Below are 20,024 nucleotides of genomic sequence, written 5' to 3' on the forward strand. Positions count from 1 at the left end.
TCACTGATATATTACAACAATACTGGACTATTCTTCTATTGAAATATGACTAATATCTAGAACTCCATATAGTACCTGAAGTATAAAGATGGGTAATCCATCCAGTTCTTCAATCACACTTCCATAGTATTCATTGATAGAGAAAACTGGAGCCTCATCATTTTTATTCACAATATTGATTATGATAATTGCATAATCTTCCCATTTACCATCAGAAGCCAACAAGTGGAGTTCATACATTTTCGCTTCTTCATAATCCAGGGGCTGAGCAATAAAGATGGCTCCTGTTTCTGGTTCAACGTCAAGTACTCCACCAGTGTTTCCAGCTGTGATCTGGTACCTTAATTTAGCATTTGCTCCTGCCAGTCCCCAAAGAATATTAAATAAGATACGTATCATTTGAGGGCATTGAAATATACATTTACTTTGTACCTCTTCTACCTGATCATATTATTGATCATTATTAATTGTGTTCTATATTAATCACACCAATCAGTTCTTATCCTGATTAAAATCCACTCACAAAGTCCTATCTCATTTCAAAAGTTTCAAAATAGTGATTAACTATTACAAGAGAGTCAGTATATAGTACTATCATTAGGTGGTCTTTTAAAATGCATAGCCAAGTAAAAATATTTACAATAATTTTTCTATTTCCAGGTCCCAATAAGTCTAATATCTATAAGAAGTTTCCATGAAACAAAATGTCTCTTGAACTAATGTCAGTGGACTAAATTTTGCCCTCACTTAGTACCCCATGTTGGGTATAGGAAGGCCAATAGGACTGACCAAGTATACAACTCATGGCAACTATAGTAAATGGTAACCTGTTTATAACAATAAATTAGCATTATAAAATTACAGAAACATCTCATGAAGTAGTTCTTATTCCAAACTCAGCTTCACAGTTCATAGATCCACAGATTTTAAGGCCAGAAGGGATGACTGTGATCATTCAGGCTGACTTCCTACGTAACACAGGCTATAGAGTTTCAGACGCAATAGGGGCTCTTGGGTTAGTCCAAATAAAGATTTTTTACCTTTTCATTTCATTTCTGGTTCCCCCCTTCTTGCATCCAATTTTACTGTCACTCTTCTCCCTCCCCACTTCACACCTGCAATTTCAATTACTTATGTTGGCTGAGAGGCCAGAGACAAAGGGCCAGATCCTTAGTCCTCCTAAGGCAGGTTCTCCACCACCACAAAGAAGACTTAAACTCAACATACATGGCCAGCTAAGGAGCTTCCCTTGTGTCAGGAAATCATCTAGTGGCATAGGTACAGCGCAGCTAGCTTTGCCCTTGATCCCTTGCAGCCCTTATTATAGGGGTGCCCGTGCATTTCAGAGACCTTTTACTGCCAGAACAGACCCTTGAGGAAGTTAAAACTAGTGCAACTTGGATTAGCCTCCAATTTTAGAAAGCACTTAAGCATGTGCTAAAATTCATCCTTGTTCAGGAGATCAGTTGCTCAACTTCAGGAAGTTTCTTCCATGGGATTTAGGTGCATGCTTAACTGCATTTCTGAATACAGATATTTTTCTGAAATAGGGATTAAGGACAGAAACAGTGCCCAGCAGCATTACAATCAGCGATCCAGAAAGGTAGCTGCAAACCACTTTTACAGCCCTCTTCAGATTTTGACTGCCAAATGGCCAGTCCTGAAAATCTGGCCCTCATATCAATACCTTTGCATCAGTCAATCAGGTAAAATCATAGTACAACTAAGTAATACAACTAAGCCTACTGAAATAACCTACTGGTGATAGCCATATTAATAGCTGTACTTATGTGTCACACAATCCGCAAAACTGATAAAAATTATACTATTCCAGCCTGTGTTGAGTCCTACTAAACTTCTGTTCTTTCCTTTGCACCAGCAAACTCCTCCTCTCCTGCTAACAAAGCACAGACACTAAGAGCCATCCCATTTACCACTTGCCACACAGAAAATCATGCCCACAGCAAACAGAATCTACACTGGAGGTCAGAGGAATACCACATTTATTATAATTTAGTAGTCAGTAGGATGGGGGGTTTCCTAACAGATGGCAATACATAAAATATATACATGAAAAGGGTCTGATTATGTGACAAATTTGCTTGTTTCTATAATAATTGTTTCAAAACTCTTGACTGTTCATGATGATCGATCCCTACACTTCTTTGTCTCCAAACCATTTATAAAGTCCAATTTCATGTAAGACAACACTATTCCTCAGTGTGCCAAACAAGGGACAATACAACAAATATACTGTCAATACAAAGAGAATACATTAATTTCATTGAGATTCAATCTGAATCATTCTAGTTAACTGGGAAAATATTTTTATCACCATCTTTCTTTTAAAAAAGGGTATGGTCTATACTAAATTTGTGTATGCTGGCACAGAAGTTATTCACCATCATCCCATGTTAATGTATTACCTCACATAACAGAGTTATTTAGCTTACGCCTCACAGCCCCATTATGAAGTAATGTTCATGCCCTGTGAGTTTAGACATAAAGAAGTTTTAAAATGTAGAGACATAGACATTTTCCCTCCTAACACCACTAAATATGTCTTAGTGTGCTGAAATTAACTCATTAATATTTTAGATACAGCTATGGGGAATTCCAGTACTTTACCTTCATCTTCATCATTAGCACTGACTGTAATGACAGTAGAACCCACATCCTGGTCTTCATCCACATTAACTTCATAGACACTCTGACTGAAGACAGGTTTGTTATCATTCACGTCGCTGATAAAAATGCGCACGTAGGCTGTGTCTAGAGAGACAAGAAACAAGAGATTAAAATACTCAGCTGTGCCACTTCTGTCAGCTACAATTCCTTAAACTGTCAAGCTGCACATTAAATGAAGACGAATATGCAGACAATACTGAAACAAACCCTTAGGGTTATGGACAATTTATATACCAACATTACTCAAAAGCACTTGGATATCAAATGAATGTCACATCCAATTTGTTTAAACAGATAACATGTGAATAATTGATGCCTAATATGGCAATTGTACAGATTTAAGTTATAACTTTTTGTCCTGAAGCCACAAAAGCCCAGTTTTAACTCTTTGTTTAAACACAACCAATGTGATTTCTTTTAAATCTTGAGCTTTTCTGTTCAGCATTTCATTACTGGCCCAGACTGAGTGCAGTGCAGCACGCAATGCTTTGAAAAGCCCTGCCATTACCCAGACTAGACTTGCATCCCATGTTAAAGTAGTAGGTGTGGTTTTGCTAGTTAGGAATTACTCTCTAAAATCCATCAACTGTAAGGTGATAATTTTCTTAGGTTCAGAACTAAAAACTTGCCTGGTCATCATGTTAAATATTTCTTCCAGTTCTGAGAAAACTGACACACAGAGAAACAACAAAAAAACCCTTTTACAAGTGAGCTTGGATAAAAATAAATTACAATTTAAAACTTGATTAAAGGGTTTTATTTTATAGGAAGAGAGCTAAAATCACACTTGATACACTGGTTCATTTCTTACCAGAGTTTGGCCGCCCATGTTTTCCAGGTCGAGCAGATTCAAAGCCATCTATCGACTTTACTTCCAAGAGATATGACCCCTTCTTCTCTCTGTCAAATACTGAGGTACTGTATATGGACCCTGTCTGTGAGTCTAAGCGAAAACATGTATAGTCCCCACTATGGTCATGTAACAGAAAGTAAGTGATCTGAAAGGTTAAAAAGAAGCTGATTATGCCATGCTTCCATTCTGTTGGATTGCTCACAAGTGAACAATTATTCAAGAAAGAACAAATGGTCTTGTAGATAAAGCAGTGGGCCAGGACTCAAGACATCTGGGTACAATTCCCATTTCTGTTACAGACTTCCTGTGTAACCATGAGCAAATACTTAACTTCCTTGTGCCCATAAGTAAAATGGAGATAATCATACTTATTTTCTCCTGTCCTTTATCTGTCTTGTCTATCTAGATTGAAAGTTCTTTGGCGAAGGATTGTCTCTTACTACAGATTTGTAAAGTGCTTTGTACAATGAGCCCCAACCTCAGCTGGAGCCTCTAGATGCTACTGTAACACAAAAATAAATAAATAAATACAAACAAGCAAAAGCATAAGCAAATTCGAACTTTAAGAACATATTCAAAATTATGGGCCAAATTCTGATATTTGGGTTTAACTGACTGGTATGTACCCAAGGGCAACATTTGTCTGTAAGGACAAGCCAAGATTTTCAAAAGTGACTACGGATTTTTGGATGCTTTATTTCTTGAATGCTCAATTTGTGACACTATAGACGTGCCTGATTTTCACAGAGTGAATGCTCAACACTTTCTGAAAATCAGGCACCTTTCAGGCATCTCACATTGAGCATGTGGTTTGGACAGAGGCATCGCTTAGGGGAGGATCTATTAATGGAGATTCTCTATGTCCTAGTAAAGAGGAGAGAATGGAAGATGATAAAATACAGGTAGGATTTGATGAGAAACTGTCAAATGAAAAAGAGTCCCATTCAATTACATCATGTAATGGCAGACAGCTAAAAAGTGACAAGTTTTTTAAAGTGCTTATATACAAATTCTAGAAGTCTAAATAATAAGATGGGTGAACTAGAGTACCTCGTATTAAATGAGGATATTGATATAATAGGCATCACAGAAACTTGGTGGAATGAGGATAACCAATGGGACACAGTAATACCAGGGTACAAAATATATCAGAAGGACAGAATAGGTCATGCAGCTGGGGGAGTGGCACTATATGTGAAAGAGGGCATAGAATCAAATGAAGTAAAAATCTTAAATGAAACAAACTGTACCACAGAATCTCTATGGATAGTAATTCCATGTTCTAATAATAAAAATATAGCAGTAGGGATATATTACCAACTGCCTGACCAGGATGGTGATAGTGAAATGCTCAGGGAGATTAGAGAGGCTATAAAAGTAAAAAACTTAATAATAATGGGGATTTCAACTATCCCCATATTGACTGGGTGCATGTCACCTCAGGATGAGGTACAGAATAAAGTTTCTTGACACCTATCAGAGGAGGGGCAATTCTTGATTTAGTCCTAAGTGCAGCACAGGATCTGGTCCAAGAGATGAATATAGCTGGACCGCTTGGTAATAGTGACCATAATATAATTAAATTTAACAACCCTATGGCAGAGAAAACACCACAACAGCCCATCACTGTAGTATTTAATTTCAGAAAGGGAAACTACACAAAAATTAGGTGGTTAGTTAAACAGAAATTAAAAAGTACAGTACCAAAAGTGAAATCCCTGCAAGCTGAATGGAAACTTTTTAAAGAAACCGTAATAGAGGCTCAACTTAAATGTATACCCCAAATTAAAAAAACAGTAAGCTAACAAAAAAAGTGCCACCATGGCTAAACAACAAAGTAAAAGAAGCAGTGAGAGACAAAAAGGCATCCTTTAAAAAGTGAAAGTTAAATCCTAGTGAGGAAAATAGAAAGGAGTATAAACTCTGGCAAATGAACTGTAAATATATAATTAGGAAGGCCAAAAAAGAATTTGAAGAACAGTTAGCCAAAGACTCAAAAAGTAATAGCAAATTTTTTTTAAATACATCAGAAGCAGGAAGCCTGCTAAACAAACAGGGGGGCCACTGGACAATTGAGATGCTAAAGGAGCACTCAAGGACGATAAGGCCATTGCGGAGAAACTAAATTAATTCTTTGCATCAGTCTTCACAGCTGAGGATGTGAGGGAAATTCCCAAATCTGAGCCATTCTTTTTAAGTGACAAATCTGAGGAACTATCCCAGATTGAGGTGTCATTAGAAGAGGTTTTGGAACAAATTGATAAACTAAACAGTAATAAGTCACCATAATAAGTCAGGACCAGATATTATTCACCCAAGAGTTCTGAAGGAACTCAAATGTGAAACTGCAGAACTACTAACTGTAGTTTGTAACCTATCACTTAAATCAGCTTCTGTACCAAATGACTGGAGGATAGCTAATGTGGACACCAATTTTTAAAAAGGGCTCCAGAGGTGATCCCGGCAATTACAGGCCATTAAGCCTGACTTCAGCATCAGGCAAACTGGTTGAAACTATAGTAAAGAACAAAATTGTCAGTCACAAAGATGAACATAATTTGTTGGGGAAGAGTCAACACAGTTTTTGTAAAGGGAAATCATGCCTCACCAATCTACTAGAATTCTTTGAGGGGGTCAACAAGCATGTGGACAAGGGGGATCCAGTGGATATAGTGTACTTAGATTTTCAGAAAGCCTTTGACAAGGTCCCTCACCAAAGGCTCTTAAGCAAAGTAAGCTGTCATGGGATAAGAGGGAAGGTCCTCTAATGGATTGGTAACTGGTTAAAAGATAGGAAACAACAGGTAGGAATAAATGGTCAGTTTTCAGAATGGAGAGAGGTAAATAGTGATGTCCCCGAGGGGTCTGTACTGGGACCAGTCCTATTCAACATATTCATAAATGATCTGGAAAAAGGGGTAAACAGTGAGGTGGCAAAATTTGCAGATGATACAAAACTAGTCAAGATAGTTAAGTCCCAGGCAGACTGAGAAGAACTACAAAAGGATCTCATAAAACTGGGTCACTGGGCAACAAAATGGCAGATGAAATTCAATGTTGATAAATGCAAAGTAATGCACATTGGAAAACATAATCCCATAATGTACATATAAAATGATGGGGTCTAAATTAGCTGTTACTACTCAAGAAAAGGATCTTGGAGTCATTGTGGAATTTTTCTCTGAAAACATCCACTCAATGTGCAGCAGAGGTCAAAAAAGCAAACAGAATGTTGGGAATCATTAAGAAAGAGATAGATAAAAAGACAGAAAATATCATATTGCCTCTATATAAATCCATGGTACACCCACATCTTGAATGCTGCGTAAAGATGTGGTTGCCCCATCTCAAAAAAGATATATTGGAATTGGAAAAGGTTCAGAAAAGGGCAACAAAAATTATTAGGAGTATGGAACGGCTTCCATATGAGGTGTGATTAATAAGACTGGGACTTTCCAGCTTGGAAAAGAGACAACTAAGGGGGGTATGATAGCGGTCTATAAAATCATGACTAGTGTGGAGAAAGTAAATAAGGAAGAGTTATTTACTCCTTTCCATAACACAAGAACTAGGGGTCACCAAATGAAATTAATAGGCAGCAGGTTTAAAACAAACAAAAGGAAGTTTTTTTTAACATAATCCACAGTCAACCTGTGGAACTCCTTGCCAGAGGATTTTGTGAAGGCCAAGACTATAACAGGATTCAAAAAAGAACTAGATAAATTCACTGAGGATAGGTCCATCAATGGCTATCGGCCAGGAGGGCAGGGATGGTGTCCCTAGCCTTTGTTTGCCAGAATCCGGGAATGGGCAATAGGGGATCACTTGATGATTACCTGTTCTGTTCATTCCCTATGGAGCACCTACCATTCGCCCCTGTCAGAGGACAGGATACTGGGCTCGATGGACCTTTGGTCTGACCCAGTATGGTGATTCTTATGTAGAAATCGAGGGGGCCCAAAATTATTAGGGACTTTTGAAAATCTTTGCCATCACCAGCTTTCTTAATACCTAATAGGAAGGCAAATGCTGTTCTGAGAATAGTGGTATAATATAGGATTCTTCAACTCTTTGCTTACCTCGCCATTCTGACCCAGGTCTAGATCAGAGGCAGAGACTTGAAGAACAAATGTCCCAATATCAGCTCCCTCTGTTACTGAGGCTTCATATATTGATGAAGTAAAGAAAGGGACATTGTCATTGACATCTAAAATATTCAAAAAGAAGAGTTCATTATTTATAATTAAATGTATGTGAGAATCATACAACTTTTAATAAGTCTTTTGGCTAATGTACTATAGTGTTATTGTTACCATGTTACATACCTGTTACATTGACATGGACAGTAGTGAATGCTGCCAGAGGCACTGCAGCGACATTCTGGGCCCGAACCTTCAGCACAAAGCTCTTTGTTGTTTCATAGTCTAATGGCTCAGCTACTAGGATTGAAGCAGAACCATCCTCTCTGTTTGGAGTCAGATAGAAACGAATTGGCATGTTGGTCTCTGGAACAAGTCCATCTTCCAGATTATAGGTCACACGAGGGTCACCCAGTAGAGAAGTTGCTTTAATTGTCTGTGCAGTTGAAAATGTTCAAATAAGCAGTTTTGTAGGGACAGAATTTTTTTCATACAAGTTATTTATATGCAGCCTCCTCCCCAAATTCTTCAAAACTCTGTAAAAATCTAATCTTGTTCAATATTTCTCTGTATTATCAGTCAGGTCAGTTTCAATCAAAGATTACCACTCACCACAGATTATGCTATACATATAGGGTGACCAGATAGCAAGTGTAAAAAATCAGGGCAGGTGTGAGGACTAATGAGTGCCTGTATAAAACAAAGCCCTATACAATGGGGACATCTCATCACTTTTTATATATAACATATTTTACAATTATTTGACGAAGTTGTGTTAGTTTTTGGTTCTGTGTAACCAAACAGAATGAGACTGTCAATGTAAGAATATATATTGTCGGCCCAACAATCCTATTGATAAAATCCCAAAATTTTAAAAAAAGAGCAATTAAGAAAGTTATGATGACACAGGTTTCAGAGTAGCAGCTGTGTTAGTCTGTATTCGCAAAAAGAAAAGGAGTACTTGTGGCACCTTAGAGACTAACAAATTTATTTGAGCATAAGCTTTCGTGAGCTACAGCTCACTTCATCGGATGCATTTGGTGGAAAATGCACCAAATGCAAATGCAAAACCAAATTTCCACCAAATGCATCCGATGAAGTGAGCTGTAGCTCACAAAAGCTTATGCTCATGATGAGACAGAATCTCATATTTAAATAAACATTTAAATAGGAGTTTTTATTTACTAATACTAAGATAAATTCTGTTCTCATATCTGTCCAAATCTATGGAAGTCAAGTGGAGGTTACATAGATATAAATAAAAGAAAAGGAGTACTTGTGGCACCTTACAGACTAACAAATTAATAAATTTAATTATTTATATTAATAAATTAATAAATGTGTTAGTCTCTAAGGTGCCACAAGTACTCCCTTTCTTTTTGCGAATACAGACTAACACCAGCTGCTACTCTGAAACTGGTCCATTATTTTAAACATTCTCAGAAATGTAAGTGACAGCAGATCATTAGACATTTCACTCTTTAGGATTATAAAAACTATTAACAATTTTTAACCAAAGATGCATTTCTTGGTATTGCACAATCTATAAAAACAACTTACCACAATGGATGTATCTCGTGTGGTATTCTCTGGAATGACAACTTCATAACTGTCTCTTTCCCACAGTGGGGGCTGATTTTTTGCACTGGTAATTCTTACAGCTAGCTCAACCTTACTGCTCCTGTTTCCTCCATCTGTGGCAATAATCTCTTGAGTTGTAAATGATCTCTGAGTAAAAAAAAATACATTATTTCATTACTGGGTTTTCTGATCAGGATTTGAGTTTGTTTCGGGTGACCAGATAGCAACTATGAAAAAACGGGATGGGGTGGGGGGTAACAGGCGCCTATATAAGTAAAAGTCCCAAAAAATGGGACTGTCCCTATAAAAACGGGACATCTGTTCACCCTAAGTTTGTTAATTATTTCCCCTTCAAAAATGTAAGCCTTAGAAATCTTAGTATGACAATATAAAACTCATTGAACAATGTGCCTTTTTAAAAAATTGTTTCTTTGCAGAAAACACCATACAAGTACATGGTATCCACACAGTACCTGTATAGTTAACGCACTGTAGCATGTGTGTACATGCATGAAACCGTACATACTGAGTATATACTTTTACACACACACATTTGTGAGTATGTAAATATTTGCGAAGCTATTATCAACATCTTTTCACATCTACAACCCACCAGACATTACGCTGAGGCATAATGCACCAGTTTGGTTCCCCATTTCTTTCATCTTCCATTGATGCACAGTAAGAGTCCTCTATTGACATAACCACAACAGCAATAGCTCTATGCTTATCAGAACCCATTCATTTAAGAGAAAGGCCATGTTCTCAGCTGTTGTAACTCAATGTAGCTATGCTGATTTACATCCTGTGAGGATCTGGTCCTCTGGAGTCTTCATCAAACCACTACTTTCCCCCTCCTTTGAGTTCTGCTGTGACTATAAACTATACACCTGAACTACTTCACCTGGAAAGTTAAAAATTCATTTCTAGCCCTTATAACTATTTTAGTTACTTTCAAAAAAGACTAGAGATGTCAGACTATTATAACAATTTACATTTTAAAAAATAAAACAAACAATTTGAGGCAGAAGTCCTACTGATAGTTACTATTGATTAGGACATAATTGTCATCTTGCTATGCATATTAGCACAGAACTATGTGAATTGAACAGATAGTCAAAACATCTAAGGAAAAACTATGGCTTCTCTAACACAGGAATGATTTGCCCTTCTCCATCCCATCTCACCAATTTAGGGGACAGGCCTAATTTGGCTGCAGATATTGGGGAGTGCAAAGGGGTCCATTTGCCCAGCTGTCAGCAATAATGGCTCCAGAAGGGGCATCTCTAAGTTAGGTGATGTTAGAACCAAGATACTGAACTGCCCATATGCCACCAGATCAGCAATGCCACTCAGGTGTTGCACCGTCTCCCCACTGCCCAGAGCATTACTGCCTCAGAAGAGGGATAATTTGGCCCACAGACTGCATACTAAATAAAGATACGACTGTTCGTACAATCATTGGGTAGTATTATATCTTGATAGTATCCTGTCAAGAAAGTAGAGTCAAATGGCAGCAATGATTTAATTAATCTAATAATCCCCCACTGTCCATTAGAAAAAGATCAACCATGTAATTCCAAGTTGTGCGGTACAATTTGATACATTCAAAATACAATTAATTTTTTCCCCAAAAAGAAGTTTAAACGTTATCAAGAAAAGCTTCTCCTTCAATGTGCATTTCACAGTAGTGTAAATTCAGCTCCTACTCAGACATGGGACCCAGATACAAGGAGGTAGGAAAGTTCTGCTGCTTGCCCCAGCTAATTGCTTGGCATGTTTCATAAGCATGTGTCCTAAAAAAATCTCTGACATTCCTGTGAGACACACCTAGCCCATGCAGCTCTACTATTGAGACCTGTGGGGCACTCGGAAACAATAAGAAAATAAAAATAAATGAAATGTACCAGCATCCAAATTCTGTGTGTCAGTCTCACAACAGTTAAATTTAAAAGAAATAGCCAATATTTTCAAACTTGGGCATCTAAACCCTCTTTTTCTTTTTTTTTCTTTTTTTTTTTTTTGACAGGAGTTAGGGCTTTTTATTTAGGTGCTTAAACATGGGTTAAAGTACCAAATTTTAGGTATCCAGGTTTGAAAATTTTGTCCACAGTGCTTTCCTCTTCCAGATGGAATAGCCATGAGAGACAACTGAGTATATAGCGCACAGTGTATAAGGCACATTACAGTAGGGAGTTCACAATAGCAACAAAAGAACTTCAGACCCCTTGAATGCATGAGCAAAGAAGAGGAAAGGCGCAGGTGCTTCTCCCACAAATTTGTAGCTCTGTATAGAAGGCAGGTACAATTTTATCCTTACTGTTCTCTAAATTGGGAGGGTCAGGATGGAGGTGTGGACATGGCCTTGACCCTGTCCATTCCCTCCAGTCTGCAGAGCTAGCCAGGCTCAGAGGGAAGTGCGCACTGTACCTGAGGTATGGGTTGGTTGACATACACCCATCCTGTACTAGGATTCACTTGGAAATATGCTGGTTCTTCATTTGCTATGGAGAATATTATCGCAGCATTTGAACCATAATCATCATCATGGGCTGCAACACGAAGAAAACTAGTCCCAACTTTTGTGTCTTCTCTCAGGAAATCTGGCAGAAGGAAAGCAGATTTGAAACTAACCCTTAACTCAATGGAGCAATATGAGCAATTCTTTAAGAAACATTAAAAAATACTAAAGGAAAAACAAATGAGAGTTACACTTTATACACTTTGTAGATATACCATAGGAATCAAATTGGATGTTCTGAAGAGCTGCTATTGATTGTGGGGAAATCAAATGATCAAAATTGATAATGGGGAGAAACAACAATTAAGTACATGGAATTGTTAACTAATTGTTTATCATGTGACTAGTTAAGAAAACACCAAATCAAAAGAGGGAAGTATTGATGATTGCTATTCATGAGATTAGACTTAGGGGAACAATTAGTAAACTACTTAACTGTTGTTTCTCCCAGTTATCAACTTTGATAATTTGGTTTATTTTCTTTTAATAATTTTAAAAATACATGGCACTGAGAACCTCCCACCTTCCCCACAAAAGAAAGAGCTGGGGATCACATTTTAACTTGTGCTACCAAAGATGTCTGGAACGCTATTCTTCTGAGATACTCAGTCGATTTTCTTTAAAATCTTCCTATACTTTTTTTATTGTGATTGAATACATATTATGTATGAATGAATGATACTGTACATATATTTAAATGGTATTGTAATTGACTGTATGAAACCAGAAAAAAAAAAGTATGGACTAAATTTTCAAAGTGGCCTCCTAAATTTGCAAATAAAAAACTACATTTGAATTGTCAGTCAGGCAGAAAGATAATTAACTCAAAAGGGTGTGAAACCCTGTGAGCACAAGAGGACCTGCCAAACTTAAAATCCATGAAAATCCAGAGTTAAGTCTGAAACCTACTGTGTCTTTATTTTCCAGCATAAACAGGACTCCAGTCTTTCAGGAAAGTACCACATAATTCCTATTAATCTTAATGAGAGTTATATATACTAGTTGGCAAGAAAAGACCCCAATAATATAGTACTGTGGGTAAAATCAAACACTGTTTGAAAAACCTGCAACACTTAGCAAAGTGGTGGATCAGAGATATGGTTTCAGACATACCTCCAAATGTCTTTGTTTTGTGAATTTAATTCAGTATTTAATATCTAATAATTATACAATGCTTAAATCTGATAGATTGAAGCATTATCTTATAATTATAGGTTTAGATTATTTTTAAAATATGCATTATTTATTCAATAGACCACAACATTATGATCTATTGATTCAATACACTAAAACATAAGCAATATTTGGAGATCTTCTCCAAAGGTTCATAGAATCTTCTTTATGGCACTGACAGTTATGCATGCACAACTGCATAGATTTTTGACTCTCTATTTTGTAAATTTTCATGCCAATCTGTAGTATGTATCTTATGCTAAAATGGATATGCATTTTTAAAAAGCTATTGAAAATGCTCCTGCACATATACAGTAGCCAGTTTTCAAACTGACAATATCTATAATCACTAATTAGCTGCAAAATGTCTTTTTCCCAAAAAAATTGTTAATTTTATTAACAACATCATGAACAAATTAATAAGAACCATGAACGAAATGAACAACAACAACAAAAATTAAAAACCCTACAGAAACTTAAATGCATGAAACTCAAATGGTAAAAATGAAGCTGCTACCAAAACCAAAACATGTTAACTGGAAAACAACATGAAGTAATAGTAAGGTCTGACCTTGCAAACAATTATGCACATTATTAACTTTACAGACCTGAGTAGTCTATAGACACTTGGACTACACAGCTGAGTAGAGTTACTGATACATGTTGCGTTTGCAGGATTTTGCCACATGACAATACTCAGGAAGGACTCTGGGGCAAGATTGTGTCTGATACCACCACGTGCACTGTATAATGTTAAATGCACCCCCGTTTGACTGTAGTTGCACAATAATTTTGCCAATAATACAAAAGCGTAGGTGTAGGAAGGGCGAGGGAAACCAAAACAAAAATCTTAGACATCAGGTAAGCTCACACTCAGGGTACTGAAACTCTATCCAATGACTCTCAATTACATTCATAGTGGGTGTTTTCAAATCTAGGATCATTGTCATTTTGGTCCAGGATGACAACATTCATCTGACATATTCCAATGAGAGGTTCTGCAGCCTGGTCTGTCGCTGTCACAGTAATAGGATATTCCCTTTGGTTTTCTCGATCAAATCTCTGAAGAGTTGTCAGGACCCCTGAAAACAGATTAAAGAGTTTTAATACTATGTATTTCACTAAAGACTTTTTTTTCTTTGAAGCCATTTGGAACTCTTTTTTGTTTTTGACTGTCAAGTGGAAGAAAAGAACATTTTGAGCCACAATGTAATGGGCTAAAAATTCATCAGTGAATTGGTGTAAATTGCATGTTGAATTACACACTCCAATCCTGCAAAGTCTTAAGAACGTTAGTAGCACTACTCATTTACCTAAGTTTGCACACTTAAGTCTTCATGAGATTGGGGCCCTAATTTAGAAAAATGGATGTAAGCACCAAGACAATTCTGAATGGGAGGAACTTATATTAATAGGTTGTGCAAAAGGAATCCAATTTTTAAGTCTTTGCAGAATCTGTCACGTTTTGTATGTTTTGCACCACTGGAATCCCAACCTGGATTTACATGCTGGAAAATGTGAATTTGCTAAGTATGTTTTCTGCTACAAAATACTGAAAACTGGGGGGGGGGGTGTTTCTAGAAGTTCTTTGAAAGAGACTTTTGAAACCATCCTTTGGATATATCATTCATATTTTATAAACTGATTTTCAGATAATGCACATTAAAAAAAATTAAAATCTATTTACTAATTAAAAATAAACATATCACACTGAAGAAGTACTTCTATACTTCAAAGATAACATAAATTCTAGTTAAGTTCAGAAGCGTTATTGAATTAAAAGCAGAGAAAGATTTGTTCACACTATATTTATATTTTATTTCAGTATAACAAGTGGTTTGAGTCTCATGTTACTCAAACCAGTATCACACTGGTGTAACTGATTTCAGCAGAGTTACTCTTGATTTACACAAGTGTAAATAAGATCAGACTGTAGGCCAAAAGGTTCTGTGATTTGCTTTACCTGTATCAGGATGAATACTGAATGCTGGTAAGGCACCATCTCTATGCATCATGCCATATTTCACTCTACCATTGGCTCCTTCATCAGCATCAGTTGCCTCAACCTGCAGTACAAATGTTCCCGAAGGCTGGTTCTCCAACACAGAAGCATGTTCCCGATAATATTGACACTAGGAAAAATACTCAAACATTTCACATGCCGTTTTACTTAAATTAACATAAATAAACTATTCAGACATTCTGAGATATGTACATTTATTGTTCCTGAATATATCTTGATTAATCCATAACTTCACTTTTACTTTGTGATTTTTAAGCTATATGGAGATGCTTAGTGGCCCTATTTCTTGCAAGCAAGCAAAATATTTAGACAACGTTGCTGCTGTCACATGTGCTTCTAATTTTAAGTGTCTTTTTCTCTGATAATTAATGTCTTATATAGAATGTGCACTCTGCTGCAATTTAAATGCAATGCAGTGTCAATTTTTTTTAAAAAAAACTTTTCAATACAAGATTGCTTTGCTAAGAATAGGTGAAGACTAACTGCACCTGCTCCTTAAAGACCTCAGGAAAAGTAGCTCACAATGCAAAATATGCAATGGTGTCCACCCATATATCTGGGTGCAGTACCAAGCTCATAATGTTTTAGCAAAGAAAACTTTAAAGTTAATCAGCATTGCTGAAAAAGCAATGTCAATTTATACTGCAGTCTCTCATATGAATAAAACGTCTACATTAAATTCTTTATATTCAGTATTTAATAGAGATATTAAAGGATGTAACAATAGATATAACACATGAATACTGTAATAAAATAAAATAAAAACATAAATACTCAATTAAAAATACATAACATAAAATCTTTTCAATCTCTGTCCTTCAACATAAATCTGGACTCAAATTCCCAATCAATTAAGGAAGAAGTCTGCATACATTATAAAGCATATTTGATTATTATAGCAAGTCTACTATATATAAAGATATTACCTATCTGAGCTGGAGATACGGCTTGTGGCATATAAACAACTATTAATTTGACATACAGGACAATTTTTGTTTAGTAAAAAGTTAGGAGTTGTGCCTGCAACTCCTCACATATGACATACTGAAACCACTAAACCTTATCCTTTGAAGTTATAACACACATGACCTAATGTATTTACCTTCTGAAATATAGGTTTGTTATTGTTGACATCATCAATTCCCACGATGACTAGTGCTGTACTAGTGAGAGAGTGAGGCCCACCAGAGGCATTATCATCGGTAGCTGTGACATTAAGGATGTACTCTGTCTCCTGAAGCTTAGGAAGTGGGCTCAAGTGAAGTCGGATTAATCCTGGAAGATCAGTAACCATAGATTTTGTTTGTCTTTCTTGTTTTTCACAGATTGATAATTATTATTCCCCCACCTCTAGCACTAACCACCATTTATGACTGATTTACACACAAAGTAGCACTGATTTAACTAAAGATGTGATTTTAAATCAATTTAGTTAAACAGGTATAACTACATGTACACACATTCTTAATCTAATTTAATATCATTCATGCGAGTGGCTTGATCCAAACCCACTGATATCAACAGAAAGTCTCGCATTGACTTAAATGGATTTGGACCACCGGGGTGGAAGTGGGGGTGAGGTTATACTGATTTACCTAAATCCGTTTCTAAATTGTAATTTTAAACTTTAAACTGTAATTGCAAGTCTCCTAACTCTGGCCACAGGGATAGTGATGTTTTTTTCCCCTAGAGTGAAATTATTTCTGCCAGTGAAACCCAGAAGTCTGAGCCAGCTTCCAAATTCAAATCCCCCACTTAATAATAGAATAATCTAGACCTGTGTCTAAGGCTGGCTGCAAATACCCACAGGCTAGGTCTGTCTTCATTTTGCGATCAGGTAACAATACTGTACATTAGGGCAAATTCTAAACCCATTTCCAGCCCAGGTAATTAGGCCAGGCACTGGGTAGATATGCAGTGGGAAGAGGAATCCTGACCTCAAAAGGCCACAGAGCATCTGTGAAGCCACTCCATAGAGGCTACTTCAGTAGAATATCTGGAATAGCCTCTGTAGGCCCTTATACACCCCTCACAAACAAGGCAGGGAGAACCAGAGGAGCTGCCCCATATTGTGACACACAGATACCCTATTATACAGTGAGATTTCTGGGGCTGCACTGTACACTGTGGAGGCTAGGGCAAGATTTGTCCATATAGGGATAATACAACTTATTACTATACATGTAATACAATGTATACTAATTTCTATATCAGAACACTGTTTATTTTCATATGGATTTATTTAAATGAATGTAGTTATTGCGTATATACTGCATTCTCACATAAACACCGCCAAAATGGCCGGCTCCTCCCTACATCCCCCCAGTGGCATCCCTTGTCAGGCAGGACACAAAGGGATTGCGAGAGTAAGAGATGTGCATTATATAAGCACATCAGACTGCAGCAATCTGAGAAAGTACAGTGAGCAGCTGCCACTCTTTTGCACCAACATCCATCAATCATGTCTATTATTTATCTGGCATAATAGAAATTGTCACAGGATCAGTGTCACTCACTTTGCTTGCAAATGTCTTGTCTTTGCTTCAGCATTTATTTTTGACACATAGCTCAGCTTCACCTTGGCACTTCTGTGACAATAGGGTATGACTATTTCTTTGACATTCTCTTATATTAAATTGCTGTAGGCTAGTGCATAAATCTTTTTAATTTCATCAAACTAACCAAAACCAAAATATATTACTGAAGAAAGCTGTCACACCTAGATTAACTTCCAGAGACAAAAGAAAACTAATCTGGAAGCATTCACTACGTAGTCTCACACATGTACCAACTGGGCATGAGGTGCTAAGGGACAGATTATTGAAGGTATTTAGGCACATTAAGATGCAGATAGTCATTGGATTTTCAGAAACACATGACTGAAATCAATGGGAGTTAAGCGCTTTTGAAAATCCCACTAGATGTCTCTGCATCTTTAGGCGCCTAAATACCTTTAAATTCTGTCCCTAAGAGCCTGCAACTCCCATCTGAATTTGGGATGGGTTCAATCCCCAGATTTGCAGCAGTTTCCTGCAGCATGTTAAATGGCATATATTTTTGGAACATTTCTGTTAAGTTTGAAATATGTTCAGAACTGTAACATTAATATTGCAAAAACACTATTTGCATTGAAATTAGAAACTTTCATGCTAAGTGAAACCCTATGACAGCGAAATGAACAGAAGGAAGGATCTATTACAGCTTTCTTCTCTGTGCTCGGCTGCCAGAGCTCACAGTTTGCAAAGACTCACTGTCACATTCTGACAGCAGTTAAATCAGGTTTAATTAGGGCTGTCAAACGATTAAAAATTAATTGTGATTAATCGCACTGTTAAAGAATAATAGAATACTATTTAGTTAAATATTTTTGGATGTTTTCTACATTTTCAAATATATTGGTTTCAATTACCACACAGAATACAAAGTGTACAGTGCTCATTTTATATTATTATTTTTACTACAAATATTTGCATAGTAAAAAACAAAATAAATAGTATTTTTCAATTCACCTAATGCAAATAATGTAGTGCAATCTCTTTATCACAAAAGTTGAACTTACAAATGTAGAATTATGAACAAAAAACTTATTGCACTCAAAAATAAAACAATGTAAAACTTCAGAGCCTACAAGTCCACTCAGTCCTACTTCTTGTTCAGCCAATTGCTCAGACAAACAAGTTTGTTTATATTTGCAGGAGATAATGCTGCCTGCTTCTTGCTTACAATGTCATCTGAAAGTGAGAACAGGTATTCGAATGCCACTGTTGTAGCCAGCGTCGCAAGCTATTTACGTGCCAGATGCGTTAAAGATTCATATGTCCATTCATGCTTCAACCACCATTCCAGAGGACATACATCCATGCCAATGAAGGGTTTATGCACACTGATTTCTACATACAATTTTGGTTACTTGACAGACTCACTAATTCAGGACAGGATAGTCTGTGGCACTTGGAATCACCACCTGTGGAGCATCTGCTCTGGGAAGGCAATCTTGTATTAGACAATGCTTAGACATGGGACATGCAGCAGAAGCTTCAAGATAAAGAATGAAAGCCCAAGGAGGCACTACAACCCCATCAGTACATGCAGGGAGACAATAGCAAAGGAAAGCAGGTGGCCAAGGTACCACACCCATAGCAAGAAGCATTTGTTGTGGGAGACAGCATGAGCAGGTAAAGGAGAAGTGCCATGTACTAGGAGAGCATTGCAAGGAATGGGGAGAAATGAACCATTTTAGCAAGACATGCAGGAGCACAGGAAGTCTCAGAAGGATTCAGTCAGATTTGTACAAGAGGGGAATGGCATACCAGACAGTGGTGATGACACCATGACTCTCTTCTTGAGTCGGAGAGCATATTAGGTTCAGGAAAGCAACAAGGGATAATAGCATCTTCCGTGCATGCATCAGTCATAAAAGGGAAATGCCATGTGCGGGGCTTCCTACAGTGTGATTCCTCAGGGTGAACTGGACTCGAATACACCCCTTACAAAGAGCAAATACAATTTAATAATGTACAATAAGAGCGTAATGTAGCCTGTAGGAAAATGTGACTTAGTAACTACCCCAAAATATAACAGATGGTACCCACTGACGTTTGTGGTGATGGCACGTAAGCACATACAAGGGAATACAGCCATATAAGCCATGGATTTGATCAGGGTGCAGCATCAGAATTGTATAGCTGCAGCGCAAGAAGCAAAAGGAGTCTCATGGACAACAGAGACAATTTCAGAAACATATGGGGATGTTTTCAAAGGTGACAAGTGCCTCAAAGGAAAGCTGCAACTGGAAGTAGGCCCCAGAGTGGAATCTGTGCTTACCACAAAGGAAAATTCCAGTGGCACTATGTAATCCAGTATACAAAGAGCTCAAAAGTTGGCAGAGCAGGAGTATATCTGCTTCTGTAGAGGCCAATATAGCTTGGGTAAGCAGCATAGTGGTGATAAAGAAACCAAGAGGCAAACGGTACATCAGCATAGACCCAAAGCCACTGAACCAGGCAAGTAAAGATGCCACTATCCATTGCCAACAATTGATGACAT

The 20,024-nt window shown here is 37.2% G+C and overlaps 1 protein-coding gene across 1 annotated transcript in view; it reads right to left on the reverse strand.

The window, feature by feature from the left end:
• LOC119841045 (neural-cadherin-like) overlaps positions 1 to 20,024 on the reverse strand; it is a 77,898-nt gene that overhangs the window by 38,897 nt on the left and 18,977 nt on the right. The window contains exons 7-16 of the mRNA XM_038367987.2: positions 16,081 to 16,253; positions 14,919 to 15,087; positions 13,867 to 14,037; positions 11,692 to 11,864; positions 9,241 to 9,408; positions 7,867 to 8,116; positions 7,621 to 7,748; positions 3,500 to 3,686; positions 2,629 to 2,772; positions 76 to 359 (exon numbers count right to left, since the gene is read on the reverse strand). Coding sequence (XP_038223915.1) covers positions 76 to 359; positions 2,629 to 2,772; positions 3,500 to 3,686; positions 7,621 to 7,748; positions 7,867 to 8,116; positions 9,241 to 9,408; positions 11,692 to 11,864; positions 13,867 to 14,037; positions 14,919 to 15,087; positions 16,081 to 16,253 — 1,847 coding nt within the window. The remainder of the gene's footprint in view (positions 1 to 75; positions 360 to 2,628; positions 2,773 to 3,499; positions 3,687 to 7,620; positions 7,749 to 7,866; positions 8,117 to 9,240; positions 9,409 to 11,691; positions 11,865 to 13,866; positions 14,038 to 14,918; positions 15,088 to 16,080; positions 16,254 to 20,024) is intronic.

This window comes from Dermochelys coriacea, chromosome 12, assembly GCF_009764565.3.
Source record: "Dermochelys coriacea isolate rDerCor1 chromosome 12, rDerCor1.pri.v4, whole genome shotgun sequence".
NCBI classification, from domain to species: domain Eukaryota; kingdom Metazoa; phylum Chordata; order Testudines; family Dermochelyidae; genus Dermochelys; species Dermochelys coriacea.